At 36.9% G+C, this 21,967-nt stretch overlaps 1 protein-coding gene across 3 annotated transcripts; it reads right to left on the bottom strand.

Moving 5' to 3' along the window:
- Nucleotides 1–666: 666 nt before the first annotated feature.
- On the bottom strand, nucleotides 667–16,851 carry lgals3b (lectin, galactoside binding soluble 3b). Of its 3 annotated transcripts, XM_007251912.4 has the most exons (6): nucleotides 5,841–6,177; nucleotides 3,194–3,204; nucleotides 2,552–2,884; nucleotides 2,370–2,458; nucleotides 1,728–1,893; nucleotides 667–1,550 (listed from the first exon to the last, which is right to left on the bottom strand). In XM_007251912.4, the coding sequence occupies exons 2-6, from the start codon at nucleotides 3,197–3,199 to the stop codon at nucleotides 1,392–1,394; spliced, it is 753 nt and encodes a 250-aa protein (XP_007251974.1). In that variant the 5' UTR covers nucleotides 3,200–3,204; nucleotides 5,841–6,177; the 3' UTR covers nucleotides 667–1,391. The 3 variants fall into 3 exon arrangements, with proteins under 3 accessions (XP_007251974.1, XP_049320123.1, XP_049320122.1); XM_049464166.1 differs by lacking the exons at nucleotides 3,194–3,204; nucleotides 5,841–6,177 and adding an exon at nucleotides 16,764–16,851; XM_049464165.1 differs by lacking the exons at nucleotides 3,194–3,204; nucleotides 5,841–6,177 and adding an exon at nucleotides 10,348–10,485.
- Between the last annotated feature and the right edge of the window lie 5,116 nt (nucleotides 16,852–21,967).

Below are 21,967 nucleotides of genomic sequence, written 5' to 3'. Positions count from 1 at the left end.
TGTGAGTGATCTAATACAGCCATGCATGTTTAATAAAGTCTGAAAGTAAACCTGGCTCTAAAAACAGGCTTTTATCTTTGTGCATGCAGTTTCCATCATCCAACAACATTCTTTGACTTGCCATTGGCTGAATCTCTGCATGTAGCTGCTGGATAAGACATTTTTATATAGAAATAGTAAAGTCAGGATTTTTGACAGTTTATTAACAAGATGATAAGCTGACTAAGCACCTTGTGTTATTTCCATAATCTTACCTTAAGATTTTATATTTTTTCACCTTGGCTGGCCTCTATGCATATTAGCTATAGGTGCACACAGTAACCTTGCCAAGTCTCTTGATCAATAAAGGGTAGTATAACTACTTTGATCTCTTTTTATAATTATATAGTCATTGTAATGATTGAACCACTGCAGTGTATCATATTTTAAACTTAAATCCATGCTCCAATCCAGACTAAGCAACAAAAATAAGACCAAGCAATAATTCCATTGTTTTTGTGATCTTATAAAATACAGTGCACTCACACATATACTACAGCATGATAGCCAATCCTGTTCTTTATTTCCTTATGAAATGTTTCAGCCTGGACTACTTTTTAAGTAGGACACAATATAATCATGCTAAACTGTTATGTAAACATGAATAATGAATCAGTAGCTGCCATGTCCAAGATTTCAATGTTGATTTAATGAGAGTTGATTTAAAAACAAAACTGCCTTTACAAAGAGTAGATTACTCATCATTCTTAATGGTAAAAGCCACTAGAGGGCATCTGATTTGACATACAATTGAGTCAAAGTTTTCACTGTTTGACACAATACAAATGCGGCAGTTTTTCTTTACATTTTACTAAAATTTTATGGTGAAAGGTATTCCCCTGTAAAATTTTCGTGAGGTTTTATATGTATATGTATTCAAGAGATAAATCCTGGTATAGATTATACAGATATGCAATAGGATATCTAAGGCTTGGTTGCCAGATGCTTTAAAAAGATAAACTATTGCCTGCACTACTTACACAGGCCAACACTGGCTTGATATACTTGAATGTTCAACATGCATTGGAACAATTGGAACATATAGACCTTGAAATAAGTGTGATCCCCTATCTTGTACTAAAAGGAGAAACTGCATTTCTTTCCTTACGTATTTCTATAGAGGTGGTGTCATCTAGAGGTTGCTACAACAGTGCAATACAACCAGAGATCAACGAATAGTAGAGGAGTAGGTATTGTGCTTTATGTAATCATATAATTACATATAAAACATGAGCATGTGCTGAAAAAATCCCTTTAATAAGTGAAGAACCATCGCAGCCACTTTCTGCACGCCAACCCCTCACCCTCCCAGAAAACCCCACAACAATCAATACACTTAGGCTTTATATTGTTCAGGGTAGTGTCTCTACATTAACAGATGAAAGTGTGAGATCATTGTAGATGGTGATTTGGTTGATCTGGTTGAGTTCACGAACCCGGTGTTTGAACTCAAGGAGGTGGTTCTTGTTCACAGCCACTTTGAATTCATTCTGAGTGCACAGGAGCTTCAGCTACAAAAAGAAGAAAGTGTTAGTTGAGCACAGTTTAGTAAAAATGGCTGGAGAAAAAAAAGAAACTACTATGAAATCATATTTATTTAAATAATAATTTAAATATTGGTATGCTATAACAAAAAAAAAACTACTGTATAAATCTGATTCTGATTCATGCCCAAACATAGTACTTACCTCAAAAGGCTGCCCCTGGACAAAAGGAAACGGAGCATCTCTTTCCTCCTTGCCCCAATTGTTGCCAATCATGCTGTTTCTCACAATGACTTTCCTTCCACCTTCATTGAAGCGGGGGTTGAAGTGAAAAGCTATGTCGTTGTTTCTGCCCAGATCAATTGTGAACCTAACAAACAAAGATTCATAGTTTAATTTTAGTGTGGGACACATACACAAGTTTTACTTGCTAAACTACATGTGAATTCAGCACAGAAGAAGTAGAAGTTGGGAATGCGCCAATCAGCCATAATATTAGCACAGCATATGTGATCATTTATGGTATGGACTACATGAGGCCTATGAAGATGTGTGAAGGTTGTCTGAAGTTGACATTAGAAGCAGACCCTAAGCAGTGTAAGTTGTGAGGTGTGGCCTGCATGAATTGAATCAACGAGGCACTGGTTTCCTGGCAAGAATAGACCATTTACTGGCTGTGTAATATATTCCCTACTTCTTGACAGATGGCACTAATAATTATTAAATCTATCTATTTTTTAAACACACTTTTTATTAAGTGCACTTTTGCTAAGCCACAAAGTAGAAAACAGGTTATATTTAAAAAACACTGTAGTTAAGGACTGGATTGTGTAGGATTGTTCTTACATTTTAGCGTTGGGCTTGATTGTACCCTGGATGGTGATGAGAAGCCTGTCGTAAACTCCACTGGGCAGAGCCAGCTTATATGGAACAACCTAGTAAAAAGAAACAGTTCAAAATGATTGAAAATGACTTTGCTATTTTACTGCAAATTAAGAATGAAAAATGCAACTAATCTGAGGTTATACCAGTGGTGCGCCGGTTTGAGGTGCGGTTGGTGGAGTCGGGCCTGGCCAGCCTGGTGCAGCGGGCTGGTTGGGCTGTCCAGGCCATGCTGGCTGGTTTGGTTGTCCAGGCCATGCAGGCTGGCCAGGCTGAGCAGGCTGACCAGGCCAGTATGGCTGAGCTGGCATGCCTGGCTGTGCCCCCGGCCAGGTGGGCTGAGCTGGTTGCCCGGGCTGAGCTGGTTGCCCGGGCCAAGCAGGTTGTCCAGGCCAGGCTGTATTGGCGGGCTGTCCTGGCCATGCTTGCCCCCCGGCCTGAGTGCTCTGTGCTGTTCCAGTATCAAGAGCATCTGCAAGCTGAGAAATAGCAAAACAGATGTTCAGATGTCTTAAAAAAAAGAAAACCTACCTACACTGCTTTGTTTTAAAATAAACTGAATCATCATTAGTAAAAATTACATAATATGTTTTAGTCTAGGTTTAGGTTTAGGCATAATCTAGGCTTAATCTTAAACCACTGAGGAGGAGTTGGATTGTGAGATGTGGGCAGCAAATAGAAGACAGTGTTAGGGTTTATTGGATTTTCAGGTGTGGTCTTTCTTCCAGTCTTCTCGATCCAATAATGCATCCAATAAGTCGATATATGAAGATAAAAGGTAAACTTACATCCATGGTATCTGGAAAGAAAAAAAAACAATAAAAACGTGTTAGCTCCTATATATTCTGTATCAATAGGGTTATTAAGAAAGAAATGTAAAGTGTACAAAAATACAAAATGAGAGAAGTCAAGCTTGAAGTGGAGACTTTTATCAATTATAAACTGGACCCAGCTGTCATTTATTGTATCTTGGCAGCTCAAGTGTTCAGTCCAGGGCTTAATGACAATGCTAAATTGGATGACTGGTATACTCTTAGGAAATACTAAGAGTACCACCACTGGAAAACTGTACTCACACTCTTTATGACAATATACAAGGATTTATTAGGATGTGGCAACCAGTTGTGGACATGTTAAAGCCCTAAGGATGGGATTTGTTCGGCCTAACTAACATGGGAACAAATTGAAGCATGTACAACTAAATGTTTGGTGAACTACCTATTTTATGTTTTGTGAACAATAAGGGTTCTGTACATATGTAGAACTCAAAAGTGTGCAGAATTTGAAATTGAAAGAAATTGGGGGAAAACAAAGAGAGATAGTATGCTATAACCAGGTTTTTAGCAAACCAACCATATTATGACATCAAACATTTAACTTCACTCTCTATCCCACCTCAGGGCCAGATTACAGGGTCTTCTTCCAAAAATACTTCAAAATCAACACAACACACGAAATGCAGCAGTACTGGTTCCCTTTGAATGCATCTGATGCTCTATTTAGTGTGTCTAATCCAAAAGTTTCTGTTTTTAAACCCCTAGAGCTGTATGGATCATGTCTGAATGACTCATATGTGAAAGACTACCCCCACCACACCCCTGCTCCTGAGAGCTGAAGAATGAAAAACAGGAAAGGTAATCTAATGGCATAAAGCTGCAGAAGAAACTGTTCTAAAAGGTCACTTTTTTAGCAAAAACAAATGGAAAGGAATAAGAATGCCTTCCTGAGTGTGTAATTGCTTTATAATCAATTTGTTTGGATTCTTCTTAACTAACTATGTGTTGTAATTATTACAGAAACTTCAGTGTAAGAAAAATGAAAGAGTTTCATTAAACACTGCAGTCATTTTCTGCAGTGTGTATTATAACAGGATTTGGCAACCAGTCAGATTTGTCCGAATGTTTTAAATGTAATGTTGATATTGATAAGCTGGTTGGAGAAGTAAGGTTTTTTTTGTATGTTCTAGGCCTAAGTTTTAGTAATAATAAAAATAATAAAAAACTAGTAGTGTAAGACAGGATCACAGGTAGGCCTGACACATCCTATTATTTCTGGAAGATATAACCAGAAGTAATTAAAAAACATATTTGTTGCCATTTTAGGACCATTTTATGCTACTAATATACTGACAATATAATAGCAAAATAATTTTGGAGCATATGCTTGAATCTATTATTTAAAAACACCAGTAACCCTTGAGTATTAGGTCTTCACCTGTTACACTGCACTCTGTGTGGGGTCACTGCACTACTGGCTACAGTAATAGAGGCATTCATTTTGGTACTCTTACAGACATGTGTTTAGTACTTTTAGTTAAAAGACATTGTTGTATTTATTTGCAGTTGTTTTTCCTTACTTTTAAAGTACACAGATGGACCAGAGATTATGTTGTACTTACATTTGCACTCTGTCACAATAATTAGAAAGTATGGACATAAATGTTGCTGACATCAATGTCGCCTATTGTGTTTATTCAGCGAGAAGAGCCATTTGTTTTATTAATTATTGTAAACATTTATTAGTGTAAACATTTTATATTTATATTCTAATGTCTAATGAGTTCACTGTCCTTTGAATTGTATTGTATTGTGGAAATATATCATTATGCAACAGTATTAATAATATATCTGGGCATAAAATACTCATAAAATTAAAATAATATTATGTCTCTTGTTTATTTCTGTGACAATATATAGTCAAAAACTTGTTATTGTGACGGGCCTATTCGCACTATTTGTACTTAGGTAAACATATATCTGTACAGAATTACTTTTCCGACAGTGTGGTATCAGGAAGCACACGAAGCACAGGCATCAGGAAGAACAATCAACATCTAATGGAATGATACCCCTTTTCCCCTGCCTGTTTCACCACTGACAGCAATTCTGACTCCGTAGTTTTGCTACAGTAGAGCATTTCACATCCTAAGTGTATTTTCCCCATCAAGTTATCCTCTTCTCAAGTTCTGAGCAAAGATTCACCTAATAAACAAATGTCTACACTAATGCTCTAAACCCCTGATTACACAACAGAGCTGCACTGCAAGTCACAACAGGCCGCAATGCAGTGTTTCAGACAGGTTTGAGAGAAATGTACTTTTTCAGAAAGATATTTTATACCTAAACACATGTGAAACTTATGTTTAGGTATAAAATATCTTTCTGAAAAAGTACATTTCATGTGTCTACATGTGTCTACTTCTGTTATGTATGAAGCTAAAGTGTCCTAAACAACGTGACTAATGTGCGTCAACTTCTCATTTGCCCATTTGCCTGTGACAAGAGGAAGTTACTACACTGCTAAAGTCTCAGATCTTGTTCATCACTAAACTTCAACACAATGTATTCGGTTGGATTCACAGCACCAATGTAACAACAGATTAGAGAAAGCACAATGTATTAGGTGTATGAGAAAAAAAAAAAAACAGTCCGTTACCTGTTTCTTGGTGATCTCTCTAGCACTCAGAAGCAGTTCTCAGGTGGTGAAGGCCAACAGACAGGAATTTTGGGTGGGGCTTATTTATACTCTCTCTTTCCTCCACCTCACAGGCCCTTCCCATTTCTCCCACTGCCTGGAGGGGACCGCACCCTCCTCTCTTAACACAGAACTCTACTGCATAACCCACACTAAACCGTGGGTGCTCTCCAGCAAACACCAATAAATGTGAATATTGATCTGTCCTACCACACCTCTTTCAGATTGCTGCAAAGTCTTTATAGCTTCAGTTTAGTTCTTGAGCAATCAAATACATGGTTGATATCAGGCCACTAAAACAGAGTTTCGAAGATAGCGTTCTTTTAACTTACATGTTATTCATAACCGGTTTAGCATAGATGTAGACTACAGGAATACGGGTGGGTGCTCCCTTGAGTACACAACCAAACAATCAACCAAGAATTTAAATAAGATATTATTTAACCAGGAGATTAATGTTAATACCCTTCAAAACAGACTCAATTTGCAACATAAACTCAACACGAATAGACTTTACTATACAGTATTTAGGAGTGATTTGTATTTATATAAGAAGAAACTATGTACCAGGCAATGAACCCAAGGGTATTGAAGATCATGAAGGTCTGCAGCATTAGTATTTGTTCTTCAAGTTATCTTTGCTACAGAACCCTACAGCCATTTTAGGAATAATAGCAGCTAATAAAAATCCATTGTGCTGCCAGGTAAAACAAAAGATGTTTGGAAGGCATGTTCTTAAATAATAGCCATTGTTGATATGCGGTTGCTCAACACACCTTCAACATTACCTAACTGACATGCAGGTGCTAAATAGACAATCCTATATATGACTTACCCAAGCTGTTCACAATCCCACATCTTGGAATATCCAAGTTTATCACTCTTTCCAGCTCCTGCTCCACACAGACCACACCCATTAATCATTACCAGCACCTGCCTCTTGCTTTGAAAACAGCAATTTGGTATTTCCAAATCATCCATTACTCAGTTAAGCATATATGCTGTGTTCATGTGCTAGTCACAAGATCCTACTTCCCCTTAATTTTTTTTCGTTAAAGTGACATAAAAAGGATACAAGGATTGTCTTTACCAGCGTCCTGGTAAACCATGCTAGCAGAATAGTCAGCTTGCTATGGATTGAATGATAACTGGCACTGTTCTATAACAGATTAAATGCACATTAATGTGCACAGCAGTGGTACTGCCACAAATAAAGAATTATAGACCATCTGTTAAATTCATCTTCTTCTCCGCCATCCAGAAAGGTTGAAGGTCACAACAGCTTGAATCTCAAAACTTTCTGTGACTTTTCCACTAGAAGTTGAAACTTTAGGGGCGTTTTTGGGCAACATCTAATTCAGACAGTTGTACTTATTACAATTTTTGTAAAAAGTTTGAATTAAAAAAAATGTGACTGCAGCAATGGGCAAGTCTCATTTATGTCCCTCACTTGATTTGCACACAAACATGCTGGATTGTTGTGAAAATCAATAACAGCAATAATATAATACAATAATTATAAAAACAATAGTGAATCATTCCCTGGGTTGGTGTTATGTATCTACAGTACAGTTGTACTAATAAAAAACAAACAAAAAAAAACTTTATATTCACTCAACTTTGTTGAGTGAATTCTATTGATGGCTCTTTTGCACAAAAAAGAGTGGGCCTCATTAACTGCTATCTACCCAAGGTTTTTTCTTTACATTTGTTCTCAAGAAAACACCTAACAAAAAGTCTACATCCAATCATTAATTGTTCACAGTTCTTACGAAAATCTATTTGTCCTTGTAAACTGAACAAATCCAGAATCCAAAAAAATATTAGTGAATGCTATAATCTTTGTAAAAACTTTACAATATAAGAATGTTTGGTGAATAAGGACAACACACATTAGAAATGTAATAGATTAAGAATTGTACATCTTGTAAATCTTGGGTTTGGTCAAAATGGAAATGAGTGTCCTGGTCCAAGCACAGGTGGCCTTAGTCTGGGATGTGGTTTTAGGCTTTAATCCATAAAATGTTAATAAAGCATAAAGCAGATACTCAGCATCATAAAAACCAGGTAATTGTGGACTTTGCTTTTGATAATCATGCTCTTGCTTTAAATGACTGCTCTCAATCTGGCTTTTGTTGGGTTTGGTCTTTATGTAGTTGTTAAGTGACATGTAGCTCTGTTGTCATGACCACACTGTATAGGAGTATATACCACACCCGCAAAAGCCCTGACACTCCCTGAGCATGTGACCTATAACACACACAAGCGTGGATATAGACTACACAAACATACAGACAGCTCACTGACACGTTTAAGTTGATGACTGAGTTCTCTTTTCAATACTAGTATGAGGGACATGCACTTACCACTCATTTACAGTCTTTACACAGTCTTTAATGTCTTTTTAGTCTTGCACAAACAGTCTAGTCAATTATTTTTGGAAAAGTAATAGTTTTTGTCATTTTTACTCCTTATACCACCTCAGTGACCTAAAATAATTTAGTTAATGAGTCTGCTTCAACAGAACATATTGCATTTAGCATTTCCTCATTTGGTCCCTTCATTTCACACACTCAAAAACAATCAAGAAATCTAAAAGTTAACAGAACTTAAAAATAACTGCTTTCAGCTGCAGCTAGTTTTCTGCTTTCCATTTTGTCCTTAGTAAGTAAAACACATAATTCTAGATCCACCATGTTTAACAGATGATGAACTATGCTTTAAATCACATAATCTACTCTATTGTCATTATTCTGGTAGAAGAAAAGATTACATTTATCTGTCCCCTGAATGTTGTTCCAGGACTGGTTATGCTTTTGTAGATGTAGCTGTCCAATTGGGCCTTTATGTACCTTACTGTGACCAGTGGTTTTGCATTCATGAAGTTAATTCTCAGTAGTTACATTTATGAACATTTATGACATTTGTTGCATAGACTGTATATAAAAACTTCTATAAAATCTATAGTCTGTTGATTATAGATTTAAAGATCAAACCATTTACTTCCTGTACAGCGTATTTGACTGGATCCAGGGGATTTTCGACAAAAAGTAGCATTGGCCCAGATATGCCCCAGAATTATCATCTACCTACCTACACTGACTACCTCAACTGACACAAATGTAAGATTATGAAAGAAATTTGAATAAACTTTAAACAAGCTGTGCCTAGAAGGTCACCCAAGAACATCTCAGAAGTAGACGTCTACTGAAAATGTGAGAACTAGAAAAATTCAGGTTTTTAAAAAAGGCAATATGTAAAAAAATAATATAACCATACTATAAAGGAAAAATAAAAAAACTATGCATATTACCCACTGTTGCCCTGTAGATTCACCACTATGACATTTAATATCAGAGAATCTCTAGAAAGGAGATTTCCCAATCTCTACTGAGTTTGTTTGACCACCAGAGGGCGCTCCAGAGTAAAAATGAATGCGTTCATATGGAGTAATTGAGCAAAATCATGGTTTATAAATGTTTGATCATTTTTATGCTGAAATTGTTACTTTTTACCATTTAAAAAAATACTTTTGATAACTGATAAAATCTGACAAAAACAATATTTTGTTGCATTTGGCTTAATAGTGCACAAAAATATGATTTTTGGCTTTTTCTAGCTACTACGCTTGTTTAGGTTTGGAAGCCCATTCCCACTACATGAAAAAAAAATCCAGTGAGTATTTTTTTCTCATTATTAAATACATTTATATTTCATTTTTTGAGATGCTATCTCATTATTTTATTATTATTATTATTATTATTATTATTATTATTATTAATAAACTATTTCAGCAAAACACATCTTCAGTAACTAAAAAAAAAGAGATATTATCTCAAAATAAGGAGAAATTTACTTAAAACAATGAAAAATATACCTGATGGATTTTTTAGGTGGCAGGAATGGGCTTTTATACTCAGGCCTCCGTATTGAAAAGGTGGCTCTTTGTCAGTAAACAGTAAACAGACGCCATGTTGAGTGTTTTGAAAACACCCACTCACATTTCCACCAGTGGCCAGTCTCTGCAGAGGTGACATGCATAAACATATCAATGTGTTCAAGAGTGACATTTTAGGAAAAGATGAATTTACACATTAAAGACAGATACAGGTCAATTGCATTTATGAATGTTAATGATTCTAGACAGTTAAATTTAATCTGCAAAAAAAATTGAATCAATTAATTAGGCTTCCAATATGAATGTAGCCAAACCATCCCAACCCTGATGAGCGCAAGTGTTGGCAAAACAACTCAAGCCCTACTGAGCTCGGCTCTTAGTATTGTGACTTACCTGCTTACCTGCTCCAAACCAGTGGCTTCCTGCTTCTGCGCCTGGTAGCATCGCAACTACCCTTTCCCAAATCCCACACTTTTTAACATTGTACTGTTTCAGTATATTTGTAGATGACTTGACACTCAGAGCGTTGAAGGTTTTGTGGTGGAGAAATATTTGAATGGTTGCTTTTACCTGAACATTTGTTCTGCATCTGACATCTTGTAAACACTGTACAATACAGGTGATCACTGTCTTGTCTTTTGGGAAAGGCCTACGTTTGCACAGGAACATGTGGGGCAAGTGAAGCTGGACCATCTACGAACACAAAGAGCAGGGAATAACACACATCTTTAAATGGAAATTATGTGTTTGCTGATATATTAATGTTTAAAATGATGGAGTTTTGATGATGGACCTTTAAAGTGTTGTTTGTTTGATTCAGATGCTGAGTTTACTTCTGTATGAACAAAAATGTTTTAAACTTTTTAATAAGATTGTATGAAAGTAATAATTACAGCTCTGGATGTTTGAAGTGATTTTTAAAAACTAACTGATGTGAGCATTCAATTTTACAAAAAATACCCCAGTTCAGTCAGGCTTATGATGAACAATACATTATACTGTATTTCTAGAGTCTGGGGAGCCTGCTCTTGACTCTACAACCACTAGATGGCATTCCTGCTCTGTAAGAATTATCAGTAGTGTTAATTGGTGGTTGGTGTTGCTATACATAAATATACTCTGCTGAAAGCTTTTGTTCTGGCCTGTTTAATGTGACACTTTAACTGTCAGATTTTACTAAAGGCCTTAATTAAATTAAATCCCTGGCCAGAGTTGGCTGCTGTTAGAATAAAGACTTTAAGGCACTGTTTGAAATGTCAAGCTGACAGTAAAGCTGACAATTCTTTAAGTAATACAAATAGTAGTACTGTGCTCCTGTCTTCTGTACTAAACAGAAACTAAATTGACCAGAAACTGAATTGACTGAATTGATCAGATAAAATAAAAATCTCTGGTAACTTAATGACTTCATGCTTGAAGTGACTTGCTATAAATACCCCTTTCTAAACTACTACTAAGCTAAATACTAAGTCTCCTGAAATTACTGTTAAATGCAGTAGCTTACTATAATGCCGCGTTGTTAATCTTGTCTGTGGAATTAACGAGGTGAGTAGAACAATAGGATACTGTGATACACAACTGCTTTCCCAATAGCTCAGTCCTAGAACAATGGGTCGAATTACACAGATTATTTGTCCTGCAAGGCCTCGACCTACTTCACTATCAGCTGCACACAGGCATCGTTGGGGTCAGACTGGCCAAGCGCTGAGCTTTAATCTCATTCAGTCTGAGCGCTAATGTCAACCAAACTGTGACCTGTGGTGTGTAATGAGTTTCTTCACACATAGATAGCATAATGATGAAAGAGACATAGCTTCATGTGGAAAGCAATGTGAAGGCATTAGGCACTGAGGCTGCTGTTAGCAGTATGGACAGCAGGGGTCAATCAAGGACTTCTTTTATGTTCGTATGCTTAATTTTAATGACATGTTTAGTATGCAGGTCAGATATGTACAAATGAACGTCTGCTATTTACTGGAACTGATCATTGTGTAAGGACTGATCCTGAAATACAACAGATTTTGGTGTAAACATACTAAAGTCAACACACAGATGTTATGTATGTGGAGGAAACAGTCATAGGAATAAGAAACCTTAGATTTTTCAGACAGAATCCTGACCTTTGTCTGAACTCTGTCTTTCTCATTTTGTTTTTTCACCTGGAAAAATCCAAAATCATATTCAGGAGCACTGGGGACAATTAACACCTCACGGTTAGCTTCTCCTCTTCCTGAACACCTACGTCCCTTCACTGAGGCACAGGCTGCTGACACTGGTTTTCACGTTTTGGGAAATGTCTATGCGACTGAATTATGGACGGTCTGCTACAGTGCTTACACAGAGCAGTTTGTGAAAGTAATTTATGTGGTTCAGGAATGCTACACTAAATATATTTTGGAAGCCATCACGGGTGTTGCTGAAGGTACAGAGTGGGAACAACCTTAGATACAAAAAACAGTTTGTATCCAGTGGCCGAGGAAAGAAGTAAATAATCAATGTAAAGTAAATCATGACTGGATTCTTGACTGGCGTGGAGCAAAAAAGAAAGGATACAGCAAAAAAAATAAAATAAATAAAAGGGCTGTGTGGATGTGTCAAATCTAATCTCTCAAATCAGATTTGAATCACTTTTATATGGGGTTCTAGATTGGATTAATGACCAATTTCTGGGCATGTGACTCAGGTTTCATTCTATGCATCTTTTTGCCTGTACACATGCACTTAGCACAGTTAGAGATGGAGGCTTACTTCCTTATATTAGAGTTTGTTCACTTGGTGACCATCTGTAACCCTTGTGTGGTGTTCGGGTCTGTGGGACCTGTTTTCATTTTTTATGAAATTATACTAAAAAAATATTTTTTCTAACTCAAACTCATTGGCATTGGCTCATTTTTTGTGAAAAACATATCAAAACACATTTTCGATAAACACACACCGTACACCCCCCCCTCCCCCCACACATTTATATTACATACAGTATGTTTGGCCAAGGGCTAATAAACATTGCTTCATTTGTAAATTTGAAACTAAACAAAGTTTCTACTCATATCTTGAGTTTAATTCATTTTCTTTTACATTTTATTAAAAAACTAATAAAAAAGAGTAGCACTTTTTGAAAGAAATGTAACATAAGAAAGGTAAAGGGCAAATATTAACCATATAAGCTGTTTATATTGCTTGCAATTTAGGTGAAGCAAGCATGTGTAAAGCATTTTAATGTAAAATTGCTTAATTTTGCTGAATTAAAAACAAGTAACAAAGTAAACGAGTAACAAAAATATGAACAGCACACAAGGGTTAAATAAACGCTGGACAGTTACTTCTAATCATACCAAACCGGGGTTTGATCTCTTTAAGTGTGGAGAAACAAAATACTAAAAAGTTCAAATGACCATTTCAAAAATATATTTTAAATAACTATCAAATCGGAAAAAGCCTCATTACAATTTTGTTGCATTTGGCTCAATAGTGCACAAAAATATGTTTTTTTTTTAGCTTGTTTAAGTATGGAACAAAAAATCCAGCGATTATTTTTTTCACATTATTAAGTAAATTGATATTTATTTTTTGAGATTCTATCTCAGTATTTTGAGATACTGTTTTAGCAAAACACATCTGCAGCATCTCAAAATAACAACTTGGTATCTCAAAATAATGTGATATTATCTCAAAATAATAAGATAGCAATGTAGTTAACAATAAATAATACAATACCTGTTGGATTTTATTAGGTGGCAGGAATGGGCTTCCATACTCAGGCCTCCATATTGGAAAGGTGGATCTTTGTCAGTAAACAGACGCCATGTTGAGTGTTTCTAAAACACCTACTGGCCAGTCTCTGCAGAGGTGACATGCAGACATGTATTAATGTGTTCAAGAGTGACATTTCAGGAACAGATTAATTTACACATTACAGACAGATACAGGTTACTTGCATTTATGAATGTTAATGATCTAAACAGTTAAACCCAATCTGCAAAAATGAATTAGGCTTTTAATGTGAATATAGACAAAATCAGGCAATCGTGGGAAGTCCTGATAGTTGCAGGTGTACAGTTACTATCTCACATTAGCTATTTTGTTAGCTAGTTCAGCTTTCCAGAAGTAATTAGACGTTATTCCGTCATTAACCCACATTTAAACCACACATTTAAAGCTAAAAAGCTTGAAAATGACAGAACTAATTTGTCAGCTAGCTCATAAACTACAACAATCATTCCACATATTCCATGTTCTGTTTTCTTCCCAATTAAACCACACGAACACAGAAGTCAGTAAAATGAATCACTTTTCTACAGAAACTACCATGTGACCTACAATTGAAAGCAGGGTTTTTTTAACAGACTAACCACCAGTATAATAAGGAACTGGCAGAGGGTTTGTCTGGAAAAAAGCAACTGAAAAGGAAATTACTGTATATTTTCTAGAAGTTTTACACGTTACTGGCTGTAAATAAACAGGCTAAGCAGTAGTCTAACCAGGACCCGGCAGCAGCGTGACATGGCTCTTTAGTGAAAGGAAGGTTGTTGTTAATGTCTGTCACAAGCTTCAAATCACACATGGAATGTGTTTCACAAGCTTTGAATGTTCATGTTTAATTTAGAACAGGCAAAATACACTGACATGCAGTATGTATTGATAAAGGAGTAGTACCTTAGGGGACAGCTTGAAAATATACTAATTTGTGTTACTAAGTTGTAAGGTGATATCTTGCCCATGTATATTAAATGTTTTGGCTGACCAGAATTTGATACCCAGGTCGGGCAAACACACAATGCTGCATGCTGAAAATATAATAAAGTCTATACTATACTAGACTTGTGCAAGATGATTTTTCTTCAAGTCGATCTGAGTGAGAGCATTAGCCAAATATCATAAATGTAAATAGACACAGTGTGCCACCAAACTATAGGCAAATAGATCTAGACTCCAGAGTATGCTCTAATAACACGCCCTGATCATTCCAACCATATTGGAATTTCTTATTAAATTATTTTCGAATACTGGCAAAGATCAGCTTGTTTGTTTAGCTTTGTTTGATTGTCTGTGCTCTTTTCATCCATATCTGAACACAAACGCAAGACAAGCAGCGCCTAATTGTCTTGTGGGAGAGCTCCCTTATCTGTCTCAGAGGGATGAAAACAAAAACAATCTCTCATTTTTTCATCCTGCTCATATTTGGGGCTGTGATAAGCATCGGGCCTCCTGAGAGTGGCCTGGGGCCTTGTGCTGCCTCTGCTGCATCGCTCCTAAAAGAGCTGTACAAAAAGCTCCTTGTATGTATACAGCCGTCCCTTGCAAATACAACATCCACTTTCTCCTCCCACCACCCTACTTCTCTCTCTCTCGCTCGCTCTCCCTCTCATTCTATGCCGCGCCTTGGAATTCCTCTCTATTTTATTTGGACATTTTTCAAGGGAGTCATGTATCCCTGCCGTTATCCCAGTCTGCCCGAGTTGGAAGAGTCTTTTTGGCCGTAAGCATTGGAACGGAGGCTCCGACAGTGCATTTACACTGGCAATGCTGTAATGTTTATTTCATGATACATTTAATGAAACTATATATGAATATATATATATATATATATATATATATATATATATATATATATATATATATCTGTAATTTTCTTCCATTGGCTCAGAATAGACCATATAGAACTAACATTGAAGGTAGGGGATGTTCTTGCTTGCAACAAACTGCAGCAAACTGACTTCAGTGGCTTTTCTGTTTTAACAAATCATTTCATCTCATTAATTTTATCTCAACTCCTTCCACCGTCCACCCATAACACCTCACATCTATCTCATTATAAATATATCACATCTCCACCACTCCACCCAGCCATATACAGTCATATCAATCAGCTGTCTATATGTAAATGGCAATATATTAATATACACTCCTCTCCAAAAGTATTGGAACAGTAGGTCCAATCCATTTAATTATGCTGTGAACTGAAAACATTTGGGTTTGATATTAAAATATGAATATCAGAAAAAAAGAAAAATCTACAATTCTGCTTTTATTTCCCAGTATTTACATCTGAATCTGATACACAGTGCAGAAGAAAGCACCTTTCGTCTAAACCCACCCATTTTTTGTGGGTAAGTGAATAAGACTTCCTATTTAGTTGCAAATTCTTTGCTTGCAATACCTGCATCGAGTCATCGCCCACTGACGTCAATAAACATCTACATTTTGTGATTCTTTTCCAGGCTTTTACTGCAGCATCTCTCAGTTGGTGTTTGTTTTGAGGGGTTATTCCCTTTACTCTCCACTTTAGCAACTAAAATGCATGCTCTATAGGGTTTAAGTCTGGAGATTGACTAGGCCAGTCTTAAACCTTCTAATTTTTCCTATTTGCAGTGTGTTTTACATCATTATCTTGCTGCATAAGGAAAGTAACTCCCAATAGGTTTGGTAGCATCTTTTTTATACCTGTACACCTGTGTTAAATTGATGTGACAATAAAACAATTTGATTTGATTTAAAATGATTAACCTTATTTTATCGATTTTCTCTCCAAATTTGCCCATCCAAACTTACTAGGCCTGCCCCCATCACTTGTAATGCTCCCGACACGAGGAAGGTGAGGACAGGTAAGTGCTTCCTCTGATACATGCCAAATTAGCCACCACAAATACTCATTTCGGCTGCTTGTTTTCACAAATTCATTTTGAAGTTCAGTTCCCACAAGTTATGACAATAGGTGAAGGTTGGTATGTATATAGACTGGTAAATTTACAATTTTACAGACACTTTTTAGCACAGTGCTTCTCCTTCCTGATCCTGTTCCTACTTTCCAGCGTTTTCCTGTTCATACCACACTTGATCCCAGTTATCAGCTCATTATTAGCCTATTATTGAGTTTAGGTGAGTGTGGTAAAGCCAGGAAAGCACTAAAACGTGTATGGCAGTGGACCTCCAGGTCCTGGGTTGAGAAACACTGCTTTAGCAGACATTTTTAAACAGGAATCACTTACCATGGTGATGAATGTTACATTATATAGACCTGTGGACTCCAAGGAGCCAAGGATTCTTAATCCTGGTTGAGCAGTGGGATGGTAATTTTGCCTGAAAAGGGTAGAAAAAAATATTTAATTATTAGAATGCAGAGTAAGGGCGTTACCTTCTATACTATACATCCAACAGTTACCTGAGTTATATTTTTACATATAGTGCACACATGAGGAATCAAACAGATCATGAGCTAAAGCTGCAGTCCTTGTGTTTTCCTAGATGAGGTGATATCCTCTGGCAGAGATTGGTTGAGGGGTTAACCAAACACACAGTTCGATCTAATGCTTGGCTACACCGTGTTCCTGTTGGCAGAGCAATGTCTAATGACAAAAGCAGGCCCTCCGCTTCTGCGGCGAGAAGTGGAGCCCACATGATAAAGTCAAATGAGCACTGCAACTGAGAAACCAAACCAAAGACTAACAAATACCAAGGTCAGACGGTACACTCATCAGTAATGGCAATTAGGCATTCTGTGGGCTGGGACTCGCTACACTTTATTCATTTACCAAGTATTCATGTAAACCACTCTGACGCACATATATTCACTCCTAATGCACGGTCAGCAATATTCCTAGAAGCAGGCTGAGGAGTGAGGAGGAGACCACAGCGAACACAATGACCGGTGATACGGCCCATGTTTATACAGATTTTCAAGGACACTGACCAAAACTGCTAGCTAATAAGAGTCACACTACAATAGTTTACTGAGTAAGACAATGAGAAAAAGGGAAGAGAATAGCCTGGACTGATAGAATTCTTTATATACAACAGAAACTGTTGTTGAGACAGTGGAGAGAGAAGGGGTAAAAGCGAGGAAAGGATTTGTGGAATGATGGAGTGTTCCATTAGTGTGCAGAGGAGAGGTCTACCTCTGTGTTGACAGTGCTGGAGCTCCTGTGACAAACTGCCCATCCCTCTGCAGATGGTCCAGGAATGTCCAGAGCAACATCAGCAGAATCATGCACAGAGTATTCCCTTGTTAGTGTCTGGAAGATCGTGTCTTTCAATAATTCAGAATGATATAGAGGACTGTTTGATTGTTCAAAGCATTCTAGTGGTTTAGATAATCACATGCTAAAAAAGTCATCTGAGGTGAGCTGCAGCCTGGCTTTCCAACCACAGTCAGCATGGATAGTGGAGGTTAAGCAGGGCTGACAGTCGGGTTAAGAGGTATAAAAGTATGTATGGATAAAGTATAAATATATAAATACAAATGTATTTAAACTTGCATCTTTAGATCTAATAAAATCACCAAAAACATAAAACAAAATATTCGTGCAGATTAGTGTAAAAGTAATAGGAAGGATGCAAATGCAAGACCGTCCTTTTATGAGTGGCCATTACAAAACAAAAAGACTGGTACAAATAAACAACACTGAGTCTAAAAAGAAAAAAGACTATAAAACAAAGTTCATCAAATAAAAAAGCAAAAATAAACAAAGAAACAAACTAAATAAAACAAAACAGAAACTTACACAACACAGCAGGACTGAGGCTCAAAAACACAAAAAAAAACACAGAAAACACAAAAAGCACAAAACAAAAAGCACAACAGAGAACAAAAGAGCAAATGGGTTATTTGTACACAGGCACAGACAAGGGACACATGGAGAAGGAATGAGAGGGCAGGGTTACAAATGAGACAGGCGGGGCTAAGGCGGAGACAAGACCAAAACAGAACACAAGCACATGAGCACATGAGGAGGAAAACAAAACAAGAGAACAGTGCACAGGAGCAGAAAGGACAAAAAAAAGGAAAAACACAAGAAATCCACAGGGATTAAAGGTTGGAGCATTTTTTTTGGCTTCACACATATTAGTTGTGTCCTAAAGACTGGGCTGCATCCAAGTTAAGCTACATTTCTCTGCCACTATGTCATAAAGGATTGTTCAAAAATAAATTACCCTTCAAATACAACCAAGAAATGCAACCTTAATTTTTTTTCATATGTGTGACTATTAGGCTACTAAACAAGATGTTTTTATATAACCTGTCTTACCTCGAATGCTGCCTATATTGTGCCATGCTGTCTACAGTGTGGGATGGTGCTTCCAAGCGATTTCACTGTCACAAAAACATGTCCGATGTCAGAAAGAGTCTTTTCCAAGTCTTCAAGTCTATGATTGGCATTAGTAAGAGCTTCTTGAATTGAATCAATAGATGTTTTTAAGTTCAGGAGTTGTGTTTAATTTTCTCCTACTTTTAGAAGATAAAAGCTATAATGTTTATCTGATGGAGATAGGTCACTCCTCTCTAGTTGTGAGTAAAACTTAGATTATTAGATTGTCTTCTGTCTTATATCCTCAGAAATATCTTCTGAAAGATTAGTAATTTGATCTTAATGACCATTTTGACTGTAATAATAAAATAAAAACTATTTTACATTATTGTACGCTCATCATTATTGTATGCAGAGCAGTATATCACATTATCATTGTCAGACTAGAAGAAAATAATGGTTCCCAATAGAATTTTGTTTGTGCAGCCCTACCAAGCCTTGGTTTCATCTTGACAATGCTCTGTTCACGTTTAATATTAACAGGTCATCTGACTAAGGGCTTGGGAAATGTGCTTAGCCCAATACAATGTAATTTTGTGCAAACCTTTGCCAATTTAAACTCTTAGAAATATTTTGGCATTCACCATTTTGTTTAAAAAAAGTTGTAGATGGAAAAACTAATGGTTATCTGGAGAAACATGGTCTGCAATTATAATTCCTTTAAAGAGTCTCTGTAAAGTGAGTGAGGTCAAAAATCCCTCATGTTTTTGACCATAACTCTGAGCTTGCAGTTTTCACAGGTCCAGTTTGGGTTTAGGTTGACGTGGCTTTTCAGTCCCTCAGGTTCCAGACCTTGTGTAATAAACATTAATGCTTGTTCGACCTCCTGGATCTACATAATAGTTGTACTATAATTAAAGCAGTGATGGCTTGGAGACTACAGACAGCGAAGATCACTAATGAGCTTCCCTGCTCTGCATATGAAAAGGAAATGCTCATGCATCAATACACCAAAACACTGCCAACAAGCTGTCTGGGAAAACAATGGCGGGCAATCATGGCATTATGCAGTAAGCCCTGTGCATGTATACACAAAGGGTGGGAGGTGTAATAAATTAAAGAGCGTGGTATTAAATTAATCTAGATGTAAAGGATTTAACCCTGGTTTGAATATAAAACAAATGACAACAAACGACACAATCTAAAGCCCCCTACCCACTTAATTAAAACCATCTTTACTTAATGCATTAGGGACTTGGGGGCATATCAATAGCTAGATAGCACTGCAATTATGATGTTGTATTTTTTCCTTCACTGAAGCCTGGGCCTCAGCAAAAGTGTTCAGCCAACCAAAACATTAGCTGAGTTGGGTGAATCAGTTCAGGGGCTGGGAACACACACACACACACACACACACAGCAGTCAGTCTGCCTGGCCAACACACTGATCTGCTTTATAGATAAAGCAGACAGGCTGACTCATGTCATGGATGTTGAATGGACTGTCAGTCACTGGGCTAAAGGTTTAAGACAGGCCATTATTTGTTTTTTTACATCAAAAGGACTGGGCAGTGTCGCCACTCTGTGTCCGACCAACTCCCGTTCTATTGACCACAGAGACAGAGAAAACAGACAGTCTTCACTTTCAGTTTTAGTCATGGTTCCATTAAGACTGACAACATGGAAGCATGCTTTATAATGTGGTGGTTGAGTTTTATGTGTAACATTTAAAGATGGTAAAATAGTAGGTTTTTATGCCAAAAGCTTCTCCCAGCTGCTGTAAAACAATGTTTCAGATATCAGGCCGATCATTTATAGCTATTTAGTGAAAAATAAATATGCGAAATAAATTTAAACAGCCCTACATGCTTTATCATTGTGACAAAGTAAGTTTCTCTAGCGAGTCCATATATAGCAGTCCACATACAAAAAAAATTAGACCAGAATTCCTCTTTAAATGTTAGTTCACTGTTTGCTAACAATTTATCTTAAGTAGTATTTTTAAATAAAATAAACAATAATCAGACTCTCAGTAACTTGTCAACTGCATATCAATGATAAATCAGCATCTGAACATTCAGTAGAGATTTTTACTGAGAACTGATACTGAATTCAGTTCACTTTATGATCAATTTATATGCTGGTATCCTACTACTTTTGCCATCTCAGTGTTTATCTCTGAAATTAAATTAGAACATGAAAATAAGGAAAAAATAATAAATCAAATACACCTAACATCTGAAAAAAACCCAGAATAATCAACAACAAATGAACAAACAAACAGAAGCAAACACAACATACACAGTCCCCTAGCAAAGGACAGAACACTTCCCAGACCAATGAGCATAAAGTCATTTAGCTGCTCCACAGAGCCCCATTGTGCAGGAGAAAAGTGCCATTTAGCCTGAGAGGATCCAGAGCTGGGAAGCACTGTCACCTCGATGGCTGGCATGGGAGGCTTCCAGGCCTCCAGGCCCAATGCAGGAAAAAAATGTGCTTAACAAAATAATGAATGTTAATTTATGTTAAACTAAGTTAATTCAAGTTATTTTGCACTGTTTTTAATTATATATTAAGTCTAGTTTCTAATTATGTCAAATATTATCTCTTTAAAAACTTTAAAGAGCTTGGATGAATTTGACAAATGCAAAAACAAAACAGCATTGAGCTTTTGATCAACTGTGTCATTATGGTAAATCATAAACCTGTCATATTAAACTCACTCACATTCAACTCAAGCTAGACACTGAGGGGTTACTTTCATTTAGTGTAACATAATTAAGTATAAACAAATTTAACACATTGTTTTGTTTAAAGCATCGTTTTCCTCACCGTCGCCTGTCAATACAATTGAATTAGTGCAGAAACATGGATCATATCAGCTGAAAGTGGGAGTGGGAGACATGGACGTGGCCCCAGCCCAACCCCCCATTGTCTCAGGAAATGACATTTCGATTGAATAAAGGGTGTCCCAGAAATGAACCCTAATCCGCAAACCAAAAAGACCCCCGAATGTTCAGTCATCAGGGCTCGCCTGAATGCTCTGATCCTTGAGATTAAGACATGAGGCGGAGACCCTCTGAGCTGTGACCACATGGTGACAAAGAGACGACCCCGAGATGCACTGACAGGTCCCTGCTCTGGGGAGTGTGTGTGTGTGTGTGTGTG

The sequence above is a fragment of the Astyanax mexicanus genome, chromosome 14 (genome assembly GCF_023375975.1).
Source record: "Astyanax mexicanus isolate ESR-SI-001 chromosome 14, AstMex3_surface, whole genome shotgun sequence".
NCBI classification, from domain to species: Eukaryota; Metazoa; Chordata; class Actinopteri; order Characiformes; family Acestrorhamphidae; genus Astyanax; species Astyanax mexicanus.
Note: the sequence above shows the minus strand (reverse complement) of the source record. Positions and strands in the feature narration are given on the sequence as shown.